This window comes from Pristis pectinata, chromosome 9 (genome assembly GCF_009764475.1).
Source record: "Pristis pectinata isolate sPriPec2 chromosome 9, sPriPec2.1.pri, whole genome shotgun sequence".
Lineage (NCBI taxonomy): Eukaryota > Metazoa > Chordata > Chondrichthyes > Rhinopristiformes > Pristidae > Pristis > Pristis pectinata.
In genome coordinates this window covers 93,915,124-93,931,677 of record NC_067413.1, presented here as the reverse complement: position 1 = coordinate 93,931,677, position 16,554 = coordinate 93,915,124, and the positions used below count along the sequence as shown (strand labels likewise).

Here is a 16,554-nt window from a genome sequence, read left to right as displayed (position 1 = left end):
CAGATCCAGGGTCTGTTTTGTGGAACAGGATGAGACGTGCTCATGCTTCTTCTTCTGAAAGGTTCACAGGGGGAACTCTGTGATCCACAGCTTTAAGGAAGAGGATGGCTCAGTAACTTCCTCACAGACAGACATACTTAGGATCTGCAGATCCTTCTGTGCCGGTCTGTATGACAGTAAGAGCACAGACAGCACAGCCTCCCAAAATTCCCTGTCCTCCATCACGGAGGTGCTAGACAACAGCAAGTGGCAGAGCCTGGAGCAGACACTGTCCCTGGGGGAGTCGACTGGCTCCATCCGTTCCCTTGGCACAAATAAAACTCCTGGAAGTGACGGCTTACTGGCAGAGTTGTACATGGCTCTGTGGGATTGGATGGACCCAGACCTGCTGGAAGTGTATAATGCTATGCAGGCACGGTAGTGTAGCGGTTAGCGTAAAGCTATTACAGCGCCAGTGACCCGGGTTCAATTCCGGCCACTGTCTGTAAGAAGTTTGTACCTTCTCCCTGTGTCTGCGTGGGATTCCTCCGGGTGCTCTGGTTTCCTCCCACATTCCAAAGACGTACGGGTTAGGAAGTTGTGGGCATGCTATGTTGGTGCCGGAAGTGTGGTGACACTTGCGGGCTGCCCCCAGAACACCCTATGCAAAGATCCATTTCACTGCGTGTTTCGATGTACATGTGACTAATAAAGATATCTTTTCCTTATCTTATCTTCTGGCTGGCAGCATGAGGAAGGGCATCATTACCCTCATCAACAAGCAGAAGGGAGAGAAGGAGGACATCGGGAATTGGAGACCCATCTCACTTTTGAATGTGGACAAGAAAATCCTGTCCAAGGCCATAGTATGCTCTGGGACAGGTGAACCACCCAGACCAAACCTGTGTTGTACCTGCATAAACCATAAAGGATAACTTTCACGCTCTTGATCTGTATGGACCCAACAACTTCCATTGATACCCAGATCAACAGTGTGGATAACACACCACATGAAGGTGCAGTGAAAATCTCCCCCAAATGGCCGATGCCAAAGTATTCCACATCGGTGATTGTGGAATATTTTTGATTGATGTGAAAAATTGTCCCACGCAGACAGCAGAAAGAAACAGGTATTGGTATTGGTTTATTATTGTCACTTGTACCAAGGTACAGTGTAAAACTTGTCTTGCATACCGATCATACAGGTCAATTCATTACACAGAGCAGTTACATTGAATGAGTACAGAGTGCATTGAAAACAATAATAGTACAAAGTGTCATAGCTACAGAGAAAGTGCAGTGCAATAAGGTGCAAGGTCACAACAAGATAGATCGTGAGGTCAGTCCATTTCATTGTATTAGGGAACCGTTCAATAGTCTTATCACAGTGGGGTAGAAGCTGCCCTTAAGTCTGGTGGTACGTGCCCTCAGGCTCCTGTATCTTCTACCCGATGGAAGAGGCGAGAAGAGAGAAGTCCCGGGTGGGTGGAGGTAAGAAACAGTTCTGGTAAGTCGCACTACGGCTGTCTGCTCCCCAGAAAAGTGAGTCTCACCCCGTACAGCATTAGGTAAAACAAAACGGAAAGGAAGCGCGCCATGATTTAATCAATGAAACAGAAATCAAACCGGGAAATAAAACTGCTACATAGATTGAATGAGGAACTCCAATAGGTGTGAATGTTCAGAATGAGATTGTTTGGCGTCAAGTGTTAACAAAGAGCAGTAACTTAGCGCATCCACCTGTGTAAGTCACCAGTGCCCCCGCCAGCAGCAAGCCTGCGCTTGCCATGAATGGGCTTTCCCAGGGCCCCACCCACGCTCTGCTGATTGGACCGGCGAGCCGGCGGAGGACGTGACGCGGCCCAATGGGCAGCGAGGAGGAGGGAGGGGGAGATAGCGGGACGGTGGGGAGACGGGGCTTTCGTGTGAGGATGGAAGTGGGGCTGAGGTGCTGGTGGTTGGGCAGCCGGGGGGCAGCAGCCGTCGCAGTGACCCGGTTGGCGTGAGGGGAAGGGGGCGGGTGAGGGGAGCTGAGGCGGCGAGCGCGCCCGGTACACCCGCCGGGACCGCGCAGGGGGCGGCGAGCGCGCCCGGTACACCCGCCGGGACCGCGCAGGGGGCGGCGAGCGCGCCCGGTACACCCGCCGGGACCGCGCAGGGGGCGGCGAGCGCGCCCGGTACACCCGCCGGGACCGCGCAGGGGGCGGCGAGCGCGCCCGGTACACCCGCCGGGACCGCGCAGGGGGCGGCGAGCGCGCCCGGTACACCCGCCGGGACCGCGCAGGGGGCGGCGAGCGCGCCCGAGGCCGCGCAAGGCACAGGGAGCGGCGAGCGCGCCCGGTACACCCGCCGGGACCGCGCAAGTGGCGGCGAGCGCGCCCAGGGGCCGCGCAGGGCGCAGGGAGCGGCGAGCGCGCCCGGTACACCCGCCGGGACCGCGCAGGGGACAGGGGGCGGCGAGCGGGGCCGAGGCGGGAGCCCCGATGGGTGGCGGGGAGGCGCCTCCCCGACGCGCGGCCCCTCGCCGCTGACAGCCCGCTGCCCCCCTCTCTCGATGCGGCGGCGAGGAGGAGGAGGAGGCGGCGGCGAGGAGGAGGAGAGTCGTCGCCCACATGCGCTGCATTAACAGGCTGTGGGCAGAGCAGCAGAAAGTGTTGGAGTTGCCTCAGTCAGTGCGCGGCGGTGCGGCGGCGGGAAGATGGCGGACTGGAGGTGATCGCCGAGGGCCGGCCGCACGTTTCCTCTCTTCTCCCGGCGCCGCTGGGCGGCGAGCCTCCCGCCATCGGACACATGCAGGCCAAAAAGCGCTACCTCTTGCTTGCGGCCGCCGCCTGCGTGCTGTTGCTCGGCTACCTGGCCGGGAGGCGTTTCGGGCGGTTGCCTACGAGTAGGACGCAGAACCGGCGCGGCGCCCCGACCGGGACCGGCTCCACAGCTGCCGCCGGCCGCTTGAGCGACTGGGCCGACCCGCTGCAGAGCTTCTGGGTGGGCGGCGAGCAGCCGGAGAACGAGGAGTTCGCCCGGCGGGGCTCTCCCCAGCGTAAGAGGGAGATCAGCAGCAGCGTGTACAAGGGCAAGAGGTGCCGCATGCTCTCCTGCTTCGACTTCTCCCTGTGCCACAGGAACGGTTTCAAGGTCTACATCTACCCGCAGCAGAAAGGGGAGAAGATGTCCGAAAGTTACCAGAACATCCTGGCGGCCATCGAGAGCTCCAAGTTTTACACTTCGGACCCGAGGCAGGCTTGTCTATTCGTCCTAAGTTTAGACACTCTAGACCGGGATCAGCTTTCGCCTCAGTATGTGCACAATCTGAAAAGCAAAGTTCAGAGTCTGCACTTGTGGAACAATGGCAGGAACCATTTGATTTTTAATCTTTATTCCGGGACCTGGCCCGATTACACCGAGGACTTGGGGTTTGATATCGGCCAGGCGATGTTAGCCAAAGCCAGCATCAGTACGGAAAATTTCAGGAGCAATTTTGACGTTTCTATACCGCTGTTTTCGAAAGATCATCCAAGGACCGGAGGAGAGAAGGGTTATATGCTTTTCAGGAACATTCCTCCCTTGACGAAGTACTTACTAGTATTTAAAGGGAAAAGGTATTTGACTGGGATAGGCTCTGATACCAGGAATGCCTTGTATCATGTCCACAATGCAGAAGATATTGTCCTCTTAACTACCTGTAAACATGGAAAAGACTGGCAGAAACATAAGGACATGCGCTGTGACAAGGACAACGATGAATATGAAAGGTAAATGTTAGTTTTGGAAAACTATCATTTTGCCCGTGAGGGAGGTAGGTGTTGGAATTGAAACAGAATCACCCAAAAATGCGCTCTTTAGATCTGTATCACATTTCTTCTTCGGTAGAGGAGTGGTGTTGCAATATGATACTTTGGCAGTGAAAAGTAAGAGTCTGAACAAAAGTAGGTTTAAGTATAAACTGAAAAAACAAGTTTCTTTTTCCCCAGCAGACAGCAGGTTTTATGACCTGGCTTTTATATGCAATTAGTGGTAGGGCATGTACTTTTGTGACACGTTGTACATCATTTGTCCAGTTCATCACGTCTGATTGGAGAAACCGACAGAAATATTTCTTGGCATTCATTGGACAATTCATGGCATAAAACATTTCAGAATAACATGACAATAACATTTCAGTTTGGATAGTATTGTCGACTGTAATTGATATTTCAGAAATGGGGCAGCAGGCGCTTATTTTAGGATTACATTTCGTACCTTGTTTCATTTGTAGTTTGATCTGGTTGCCTCATTTGTACAGAACCCCCCCCCCCCCCCCCCCCCCCCGCGCCCCAGTTGTGATTTTGCCAAGCCTGATTAAGTTATCACAAAACCAAAGAGAATTTTATTGTGTCCGTGGATATTTCTTCCTTCCACTTGGAATTCAACAGCTTTTCTAGTTGAGTTGTGATTGGTCGGTTAAATAGTTAAGGAAACAATATTTCAACTTTTGGAAATGACAATTGGGTGAGTTTTAATAGTTAACTTTTCTAAATAAAAAAAATACTTTTTTTTAATTAAGTTTTGTGATGTATTAAATATAAGCTCATGATCCTGCTCTTTTCCTGGAATGTGGAAAAAACTGCATTTTTTTTAAAGAATCCTAGTTGCTTCTGCATTTTTCTGGCAGTTGGAGAGCTTATGTTGGATAAATTATCTGACTGCTTTATGAATGTCCCTATTTGCATTCTAGCTGTCACTGCAGATGGCATACAAAATGACCTAATTCTCAGCATTTCTTCACCATTTGTAGTTCAAAACAATTTGAATGTCTTATAACTAATTACTCAAAAGATTTGTTTCCTAACATGTCTGTCCAACATTTAAAATACTTTTTGGATTGCTCTCTCTATAGAGAGTTCATGAATTATTTGTTCAATTAGGTGGGGGAAGAGAAGAAAGCCTTGCTGTAAAGCTTGTTAGCTGGTATTGCTGTAGTATTACAGTTATATTGTTCAAAGTTTTGTTTTCTGTTGCCATGGAAATGCTAACCCCTCCCACCCTAACCTCCAGCATTATGCCTTTCAATACTTCATAGTACTTCTTCAAATTAATAGTAGTTCATGAAGAATGGCAAGGATTGAAAGGTTAAACGTTGGTGCTTGCACAATCAGTGGTTAATGGGATGGGTCTACATTCTGTTTGACCTTTATTGCCTTGTTTTAATTTTATATTTGAAGATGTTTGATTGACTTTCCCATTTATATATCAGTGTGCAGCAGCATATACCCAGTTTGCTGAAGTTGCAAAAATGTAAAAGGGTTTTGCTGACTCCGTTAAATTTTTGAATAGACGTCCTTATGCTGACAAGTGAACAGCAGTGTGTGCTGTCTCCTCATTATGTGATCCCTTTATAGGCTCACCAGCCCATTAACAGATTAGATTCTACTACAAATATTTCAGTGTGGCACTTTTTTCAAATTAACCTGAGTGGCTAATGAATTTAGGCTGTAACAAAGCTTTAGTATTTCAACGTCTAAGTGATCTGACTTGATTTATATGTAACTATTGGCTCTCCAGTAACCCCACCACCTCAGCCTTGCTGTTCCCACCAACTGAGACTTGGAGTGTTTTGCATATTTAAATTTTTACTGTGCATTCTGAACCAGAACTTGGTTTAATTTTTTAACCTAATGCCTTTAAGCTAATCCATTGTACTTCTATTTTGCACTTTGGGAGCAAGTTTTATAAACCAGCATGGATCCCAGTGCTTGAATCTTCAGCTTGTGGATCGTATCAAGGCTTTCTCTCTTGCAAAATAATTTGTTGTGAAAATACATGTGCACTCCTACTTCATTTGCACAAAATGGCATTAGCTACAGGGAAATCAATCTGCATTCAGTAGTACTGACTTGATATTGTGAAATTAAGGCAACTCTTTTTGAGTGCATAATTGAATGACCATGCAGATTGCACCACAATGCTTGCTGGAGGGTCTTAAATGTTCTTAGTTAATAAAATTGGATGACTACAATTTTAAGAGATCTTGTGAGAACACAAGATAGAGTAGCTGAGGCCTGCATAGTTCCAAATTTGTTCCATGGTCTTTACTATTGGTCTGTGCTAAGATGGCCTGTCTCAGTCATGTTTGATTGTCATAAATTGCCTGGGTAAAGTGGGGATAGTTGGTTCGGGTTCCCATTCTTGAATTGTTTTAATGGCTGAGAAGTAAGCAAAACACTTTTGAGAATGTTTAGAGGACAGGATTGACTAAAATGATTCTCTTTTTAACAAGAGTATCTGTCCACATCTCTTGTCTTTTTACTCACTATTGAGGCTCCTTTGCTCAGTGCAGGTACCAGAAGGTGTCAGTTACCTGTCCATTTCCTACCACAGCAGGGAGGAGAAATGACAAAAGTTTTGAGCTGGGCTCTAAATTCCTCAGAAATGTCACTGAGTCAGTAGTGCTTTTTACTTCAAGTCTAAAGATTGAAGTCAAGCCCTACTGTAGAGACATAAATGCATAAGATGGTTAACACTGATGAGGTACCTAGGGACAGTTATGATATCAGAGACGTTAACTTTCACATGAAACAATAAACTCAAGGGCTAAGTCTCATCTGTCAGATGGAAATAAAATATCCCTGAACACTTACTAATGAAGAGCAGTAAAGTTATTCAAGTTTCAACATCACAAGAAGTAGATCATCTGTCAATTTTATCTTTGTTTGTAGAATCTTGTGCATAATTGGTTCCCTTCCTTTCTTTGTAGAATTACAATACATCAACTGTATTTCATTGTAGAACATTTTCAGAATAGGCTGATTTTATAAAGGTATTGGATTTAACTGTAAGTCCTTTGCTGCTTAAATGTGGAGGAGGTTAATGAGTATCATCAGTTTCAGAATCTGCTAGTTGGTTTGTACCTTGTATCCTCACTAGTGAGCAGAGGTAGCAACTCGAGTGTGGGTTTGGGAGAGGGAATGAAAAGTGTCAATCTCATCACTCAGTTGGATTCAAACCAGAGATTGAGATATAGATTGCTTTGCTTATGTGCCCTGTTAAATTGAATTTCATTCTTTGCAATTCAGTCCTTTTAAGGTTTTTTTATGTCAATGGTTACTCTTGGAAATAATTTGGATTTTATTGTAGATGTCATGGAGGCCACATAGATGTGATCTTTTGCATGTCAAAATTCATATTTGTTTCCAGCAACCATACTTATCCATGAAATGCATTGCCAACAGTTCCCCAATGACTCACTTGTATCTCTTCCCTAATTTTGTTTCTAAGTGGAATGATGTGGGTTGTAAAGCCAGTAAATTAGTTCATTCATTTAAAATAAACCAGGTAATCTTGTAGACGACTGCTGCAAATTTGTAGCTTGAATTGAGCTGGTTGATAAAAGTTTGAGAATTGAACAGGCTAACTAATTTGTCAATTTTTGCTGTAGGATATGGTGATTTCAGCTTTTACATGTGGTTTTGTGGGAGCCTAGAGGTTTTGCCTGAGGCACAAATGTGGAAGGATTGCACAATCACTGCATAGTGTGGTGTGTTTTCAGTGACACTAAAGATGGAAGCACTAAACATTGCTGAGATGCCTAATAATCAGCTTTGTCTGAAGACAAGATGTCATGCTAGCCGCCTTTTAACAAAAAATGTAAAACAAGCCATTTCAACATCTGTGATTTTGAATAAATATCACAATTTCCAATGTAGCCTAATTACGTCAGACTAACATGGTTAAAGTTCACAATGTCAGTGGTGGTAGGAATAAAGGCAAATTTACCATAAAATATCTGGAAACCCCTTTGGACAGAAAATTTGTTGTAAAACATTGCCAAAATCTTCGGAAGAATAGCAAGTGGTTAACCGTCCATCATTAACTACATTTTCTTTATAAAAATTCTTTTTCAAATGTTTAAATCTTAAGCATTTAAGTTACTTGTGCTCTTTCCATCCTGCTTTGTACTTCCCAGTAGCATTGAAATTGTATTAAGTTTCTCTGGAAGATCTTCATGTAAATGCATGTTTACTATTTGAACAGCTGACCCCTGTTGGTAAACTAGGCACAGTTATTGCAATTACTGAAAGGGGGAAAATAACCAAAAGGTCTAATGGATAAAGCTGTGAGTCTTGTTCTGTCTTTTAAAACCCTGATTTTTGGAACATGTTTTAATTGTGCAGATTGTTTCCTGACTCTGTCAACTACTAAGATGCTTCAACACATTATTGAATATCTCTAATCCTGAAAATGTACTCTGATTAAGGTTGCCAGCTCTGTCAGATCATATTAAATTTATCACATTTATATTAAATTTATCACATTATGATTGCTCTTCCATAAAGTGAGTAATGAGTATCTGGTAGTGACAGTATGACCTAATCCACTTGTAATATTTCAATGGTGACCCTGAGCAAATGTTGCCCGTTCTTCTAAATGGTTAGTTTTATACTGATCTGTATATTGTTATACGATATTAATGGTAGTGCATCTGGGCACATTTGCATCAGCAGCCACAAACATTTAATTCTTTCCATATATTCAGTGGATAAGTTTTACTTTAGAACCTTGCCAATAGCACAAATCAAATCTAGGTATATTCAGCCCAGAATTTTCCTGTAGTTAAAGTGAATGCATGTCAAATTCTAACCTGTTGGATTAAAGCTGCCTGCTAAAATTACTCCCGTGTTCTTGAGGGCAACTCGCATCACAAGGAATAATAATTGTAACAGTACTCTGGATTATAATGGCTATATGTTTATCTTTATGATGTAATTTATAAAGCTATTGGCCAGATAACTGACATGCAATCGGCGCCATTCCTGGAGCCGGATTTATCATCAGTCCTGCTTCCTGGTGTAATAATCGGGTGCCTCATGAGTATTTTTCCTAGACTTTTACAGACACAATTTAGAGTTTGTTGTTTGAAAATCTTCTGCTACATAAATGCATAATTCTGCATAATTTTAATCTATGAAGATGGAAAGTAGGGGTTTTGTTCAAATCCCGGAGGCAATTGAGAGGGAACTTTTCTAATGTTACATTTATACTGAGTATAGGCTGAATATGTGGCGTTGCTATCAAAAGAGGTTTCTCGGTGTTGTCACATGATATGCAGTTCTCCTCCCCTTGGTCAGGATTTAAATATGCTTCCTAAATTTATGAAGTTGCACTGCTTTTGTATTTCCTGTAGTATTCTGACTCCAGATATATACTGGAACTTTAAGCTGAAAATGGAAACTTCTTCATGGTGACCTTGTTTAAGTAATAATTCTCCCTCAATTCTTTGCAATATGAGCAATCTGCTGTCCCTTTTTACCATAGAACCATAGAACAATACAGCACAATACAGGCCCTTCGGCCCACCATGTTGTGCCGCCCTTCAAACCACACCTAAGACTATCTTAACCCCTTCCTCCCACATAGCCCTCTATTTTAAATTCCTCCATATGCTTACCTAACAACCTCTTGAACTTGTACAATGTATCAGCCTCCACCACCACCCCAGGCAGCGCATTCCATGCACCAACCACTCTGTGGGTGGAAAAACCTCCCTCTGACGTCTCCCTTGAACTTCCCACCCATTACCTTAAAGCCATATCCTCTTGTTTGAGCACTGGTGCCCTGGGGAAGAGGCGCTGGCTGTCCACTCTATCTAATCCTCTCAATATCTTGTATACCTCTATTATGTCTCCCTTCATCCTCCTTCTCTCCAATGAGAACAACCCTAGCTCCTTTAGTCTCTCCTCATAATCCATACTCTCTAATCCAGGCAGCATCCTGGTAAATCGCCTCTGCACCCTTTCCAACGCCTCCACATCTTTCCTATAATGAGGCGACCGGAACTGGACACAGTACTCTAAGTGTGGTCTAACCAGAGTTTTGTAAAGCTGCATCATCACTCTGCGGCTCTTAAACTCAATCTCCCGACTTATGAAAGCTAACATCCCATAAGCTGTCTTAACTATTTTTTTGTGTTCCCTTGTTCTCCCCACCCCACAAGATTACATTGGGTTGTTAAAGAGTAGTATGTATCTAATATAAAACCCTATGAAGGACCAGTTGAAGTATCTTTTCTTTAAGTATTGACAGTTTTCATCGCTATTGTGTGTAGTCAGCCTGAAGTCGATTGATCTATTTCATGGTTTGCTCTTGTTGTCTGGTGCCAAACAAACATGAGATTTTGAAATGATTGGAAAACTAAAATACAATTTATGTTATGCATTTGCTTCTGAAATGTTTGCTGTTTAATAATAAATTTGGGAAAGGCAGCAATATCTGAGCCAGTGTATACTTGAGCTGCAGTGGATTGTTATAATGTTCACGTGAAACTCAAGCAGTGACATGATTTCACTTTAAGTGTGAGATTAGATTATTTCTCTAGGGTTAGTGTAATCCAGAGTAACAACTCTTTCTACATGCAGATTTTTAATGTATGTTTTTTTAAATTCACTTTTTCATATGACCTAAACGAATTAAAATTTCTTTGCCATTTTAAATTTTCTTCAATCCAGAACGGCGTTGTAAAGAGTTGCTTTAAGTCTTTGAAACTTCTGAGTTTTCAAAGTTGTATGCAAGTGGGCTGATGAATCGTGAGCACAGGAAGTTGACAAAGATCATTGGTTTGAATACAGCAAAAGAAGATTTGCATATTGCTGCATGTGATTAATTTGACAGAACCTCTCATCTCCAATGGCAAATCTTCATTGAAATGTTGAGCACTCCTTAAGAATTGCTGCACCCAATACACAGTATCAAATTGTGCTTGGTATCCTCGTAGTGTTGGTCCCTTCTGTCGTTTGGGGCAGGTGAGAACCTTAATATTCAATAAACTTTGTTTGCATCTGTTGCAGGAATTATTAAATTATTGCTCCTGAATGCCATTGTTGCTTACATTGTTCATGCTCAAGTCAGCAATGTATTATGGTTTCTGATTCAATTACTTTAACATTTGGTTAATTTGTTGTGACTTGGTTATTATGTGCAGAATAAATTGCATTTACTGTCACTTTAACTTTATCTAGTGTAAGTTTCTTTCCACATTTATAATGTAATCTGCCTATGTAAACGTGTCATAGAAAGATCGTATGGAAACAGGCCCTTCAGCCAAGTAATTCTACAAGCTAATGCTGTTATTGTCTCTCCAGTTACTGGAGAGTGGATATGCAGCACAGTAAATTTACACACAGCTTCTGTTTAAAAATGTGGACTTCTATTTTGTGTATGATAAGTTAAGTGGACTAAAATAATTGGTAGAATCATGATAGTTTGTCCTAGTATTATTCCCCTCCTTCAGGTGTGCTTCACTAGAAGAATGCACTTGGTGCTGTGTATACATCAAATGATTTGGAGTAATGCAAATATCCTAACACAGTGAAGAGTTCTGTTTTATGTTTTATTCTAAAATTTGAATGCTGTAACTTCATCTTTATTTGTACAGACATATTAAGCCAGTATGGAATAGAAGTAGTAGTATGTTTTTTCCCCAAAAGTGGGAGGTTTTTCATACCATGATGATATATTTCAACATAGAAATCAGACATTATTTAATTGTCAGATTTCATCTAATTTGCTGAACGTATTTCCATTTACTGCATTGAATTTTTGTATGCGAGCAGGTACCAAAAGATTTCAGTTCTGTACAGATTACTCTAATCATATTTATAAGTTTAGAACTAAATTTTTGGAATGAAGATGTTTCTTGTCTTTGTTGTGATATTATATCAATTAGTAAAATGATTTCCTTAATTTTTTTTTGTTTAATGGATTGAATAGTAACAGCCTGCCAAATTTAATTAAAAGTACTGGCTGAATGCAATTAAATCCACTTCATGTAAATTTGACACTTATAGATCTCTGATGAATTATAATGTGATTCGGTTCTACTGGATAAAGTTTTAAGTAATGTGCATGTTTTGCTGTCTTAATCCCTGGTCACACATAGGTTGTTGTGTTTTGATTTAACTACCTTCTGATATTTCTCCACTTCTCCCTCTTGCAATCCTCACAATCATCAGTGTAAATCTTAAAAGACAAAGAACGGGTAACTGCAGATGAAACCAGGACCAGATGAGAGAACCCTGTTCCCCTAATTTTGTCCCCTCCTGGTTCCTTCCACCCAGTACCCACACACTTCGTCCACCAGCTCTCTCCTATCTGATCCTGCTTCCACTTGCCTTTTGCCTTTCCCTAATGGTTCCCATTATCACCTTCCTTACTAACCAGATTCTAGCACTGGCAGCCTTTGTGTTCCTGTTTGTCACTCTCCAACAGTTGTCTACAATTTCACCCTGCCTGCATCCATCTTTTTTTTGTCTGCCTCCATCCATCATCCACTTGTCTCCCAGCTCCACCCCTCCTCTATCTGGCTCTATCTGCCCTTTATCCCCAACCCCCTCCCTACCCCCACAGTGCACTGATCACCTCTCCCCCTTTACCACTTTATACTGGCCATCACCCCTCTCCACTCTGTCCTGATGCAGGGTTTCAACCCACAATGTTGTCAATTCCTTTCCTACCCACAGATGCTGCTCGGCCTGCTGAGTTCCTGCAGCAGATTTTGTTGCTCCAGATTCCAGCATCTGCTGTCTTTTGTGTCTCCTGGGATTATCCTAAACCTAGCTTCATTCTGTTACACTGCTTTTATATTCTTAAACAAAGACCATCAATTCTAATTTCTTGTGTATCATATCTGCCTCTGGTTTTTACTGCATTGATTTGACAGATTACTCAGACATGATTCCTGCACGCTTATTACTCTGAAGTAGAGATCACTGCTGTAATACTTGTCCATCTACACAACTTTGTAGCCAGGTCCACTGGAACACAATTACAACTGAGCATTTCAGTGAGAGGATCACAAGAAGCCGTTGATGCTGGAAGCATGCCATTAACTTCTATGGCTTGGATGGAATTGCTACCAACCAAACAAATTGCAGATACCGGCGGAGAATATTTTTAACTTTGCCATTGCTTAATGTTTTCATTGGTTCTGATGTCATACTAGAGTTCTGTTTCTTTTGACTGAAGCAGCCGTGTACTATAAACGGGATGTCAACCAATACCTGCTCTTTGAATGGTCAGCAGATGTAACATGTATCCATAGGTAGGGTGAATGCCCTCAGTCTTTTTCCTAGGGTTGGGGAATCAAGAACTAGAGGGTATAGGTTTAAGGCGAGAGAGGAGAGATTAAATAGGAACTTGAGAGGCAACTTTTATTACACAAAGGGTGGTATATATGTGGAATGAGCTGCCAGAGGAAGTGGTTCAGGCAGGTACAATAACGTTAAAAACACGGTTGGACAGGTACATGGATTGGAAAGGTTTAGAAGGTTATGGGCCAAACATGGCAAATGGGGTTGGCATGAGGCATCTTAGTTGGCATGAGCCATTTGGGCTGAAGGCCCTGTTTCTGTGCTGTGTGACTCTGTTACTGTGTCAGTTCATTCTAGAAAATCGAGGTGTTTTAGCTTGAAAAGAAATCTTTCAATTGTGCTGGGCAGATTGGGAATCAAGAGTGAGGAGTTTGTAGGGATGTCTTGGAGCTTATGTACCTTCACTGATATTGCTGTTCTCCACTTTTGCCTGGATCTGAGGTTTGCATTTAAGTTATTTTGTCCACTATCTATGCTTTCTTAATCCCAGGGAGCAGTGTGAAGTTATCTTTTACACAACTTTTAGAATATTGGCCATCAGCTGAAGCCAGCTGGACACACTCCAGGATTGAAAATCTCCTGCTGCAGTAGTTTGCATAATTATGGGTCAATCAAAGTAGCAGCTCTAAAAGCTATACTTTTTGAATGCAATGTGATCATCTACAAAGAGGGAAATGTGTGTGGATCTATTTTCCTCCAAGATAGTAGCTTTGAAGTATAATTGGCATAAATATGGGAGAAGTTTGTCCATCCTTGACTGAAAGGCATAATAAGGGGAAAACCCAGATTGAGTTTAAAAACCCTCAATTGGAATAGCAGTGACAAAAAAATTGTGGCACGTTCATCAAAATGGCATGATTCAGAAAGAAAATGACCAAAGATGTGACTAAATTCAGTGTAGTTTTAATATGCCCCATTGAGTGAAGTTGGCAGCATGCCAGGAATGGGACATATTTGGACCATCTTGCATCCTGTGTGCTGTCAGTCTCTATGAAGCAGGTGATGCTTGCGCTTTTGAAGAATCTTGCGTGTGCACTTTTCCTCACCAACAATTTTTGTCTGCAAGCATATAGTTTCAGTTTCATTAAATAAGGTTATCCATGATGCATATTGACTTTTTATTCATGATAACGTGTGAGGAAAATTATAGTGGAAAAACTAATGGGAAGTTGTTTATTTTACATGGCCTATCATGCTGTTCACTTCAACTAGTCTAGTCTTCCACACAAGCCTCCTGCCACCCCCCTATCAGCAAATTATTCCATTCTTTTATCTCTTGTTTACTTTAGCTAGTTTCCACTTCAAGTTGTCAAATCTGTTTGTGTTAACCATATGTGGTATTTGGTTTTACATTTTAACCACTGTCTGGGTAAAGTGTTTCTGAGTTTCCTATTGAATTTGTGACTATTTTGTATAATTAAATGTGAGAGAATAAAAATATGTGGAAATATCATGAAAAAGTTGATGACATTTAATAAGTCATCCTATAACCTTTTCTAGAAGAGATCCTAAATCTTTTCAATTTATCTGGGCATTGATATACTCAGTTCTTGTACCTAGTGGATAAACAGTGTCACGAGAACACTATCAGGCATATATTTTGATGCCAAAGCACTTGAGATATTAGAGCAAATAATCAAAATGCTTAAAGGAGGAAGAGGGATAGAGAAGCTGTGAGGTTTAGGGAGGATGTTCCAAAGTTTGAGTCAAGCAGCATCTGTGGAGAGAGGGGGAATGAGATGTTAACTCTGTTTTGATGAAGATCATATGCCTATCAAGTTAACACTGTTTCTCTCCCCTGATCTGAGTAGCTCCAGCAATTTTTGTTTCTGATTTCATTCATCTGTGCTTGATTGCTTTTCCAGCTGACAACATAACTGTAAATAATAAAACACTTAAATTTGGGGATAATCAAAGAAACTTGATTTGGAATAGTGCAGTGCTGGAAATGAAGTGTGTGCTGATGAAGAGATTGGAAAAAGTGGGAATTTTAAAAATCTAAGAAGTGAAGCTCTCCGTCATGCAATTTCCTGATCTTAAAATTCCCATCCTTGTTTTCAAACATGGTAGCAGAGCTTTGGATGACCTTGTTTACTGAAGTTAACCAGCCAGTAATGCACAAGGATAAGCATCCAGAGGTAGCAAGAATGGACAAGGCTTTCAGTAGCTGAACTGAGGTTGGTTGGAGTCAAGGCAGCCTGTTTGACATGCAGTGATTTCAATAGCAGACAAAAAAAACTTTGTTTGAATATAGCAGTTGCATTTAACCTTAACAGGTCATAAAAATAGGCACAACATCTATGTAGTTCTATGGTTCAGCTATGTAAAGGCTATCAGGCAACAATCTGCTGACATTAACAGAATCATTACCTAAACAGCTTTTACAAGTGTTGAATCCTTGCATCTTGGATCTTCTGTTTTTGGAAACCAATTTGAAATCTGGGAACTTAATAGTCATCTTATTATTAATTGAATTTTGGACATAGCTGGTGGGTTTGGGGAAATGTCTAAACTTGTGCCTGGTTAAGCCTTATTGAATATAATGAGGCACAATATCTCCTTTAGCTCCATTTGGCATAATCTCACAGATTCTGATGACAGAAATTTATTCAATGAAAATACCAATAAACTAAGGGGCACGATATAATTGCTGCATCCTTTATTTAGGAACAGGGAATTGTATTTTATCATCCCAGTAGTTGGGTACCTGAATATGTGTAAGGTATTTTTAAGAATGAAAAATGCTGGTAAATTTTATGATTAAAAGTCCTTGCAACACAAAAGATTATGTGCAGGTTGGAGCTGAGTGGCAGCAATGTGGCGGGGTATTCTAAAAGATTCGTAATGCATTTCATGCTAAATCCTTTTCTACTAACCTAGCCACCCTAAAGCCAAGTATCCTGTGTATAGTTTCTCAGTGTGCAACAGAGACCTTTTGCAGGTAACGAGAAACAGAATTAACTCTGCCAACTGGTACTCCTGGATTTTCTCAGGACAACTCAGTCCATGACCCCATTTCAGCCATGCTCTAAATGTGATTGTAATTCTAGAGACAAAGTGACTGTCCTTGCTATCAAGACAGCATCTGACAATTTGCATATCAGAAATGAGGGCATTGGTTTAAGGTGAGAGGAAGGGGATTTTAAGGAGTAACAAGGGGAAAGTTTTTCGCACAGTGGTTCATATCTGGAATGAGCTGCCAGAGGAGGTGGTGGCCGAGATACAATCACTGCAATTTAGACAAGCACTTGAAAAGGCAAGATATAGAAGGATACAGGCAAATGGGATTAGTGAAGATAAGCAAAATCCCATCATGGATGTGGTGGGTCAGAGGGCCTGTATCTGCGCTGCATAGTGGTATGATCCTGACTTTATTTACTACTATTTGGGATGTAAATTTGCCTTTTTATATTTTGATGCATTTTAATTTGGCCCTTTTATCATGTTTGTTGCT

General features: G+C 42.1%; 1 protein-coding gene across 1 annotated transcript in view; it reads left to right on the top strand.

Moving 5' to 3' along the window:
- Positions 1-2,016: 2,016 nt before the first annotated feature.
- Positions 2,017-16,554, top strand: part of LOC127574370 (exostosin-1-like) — a 105,322-nt gene continuing 90,784 nt past the window's right edge. The window contains exon 1 of the mRNA XM_052023328.1: positions 2,017-3,731. Coding sequence (XP_051879288.1) covers positions 2,770-3,731 — 962 coding nt within the window. The 5' untranslated portion in view covers positions 2,017-2,769. The remainder of the gene's footprint in view (positions 3,732-16,554) is intronic.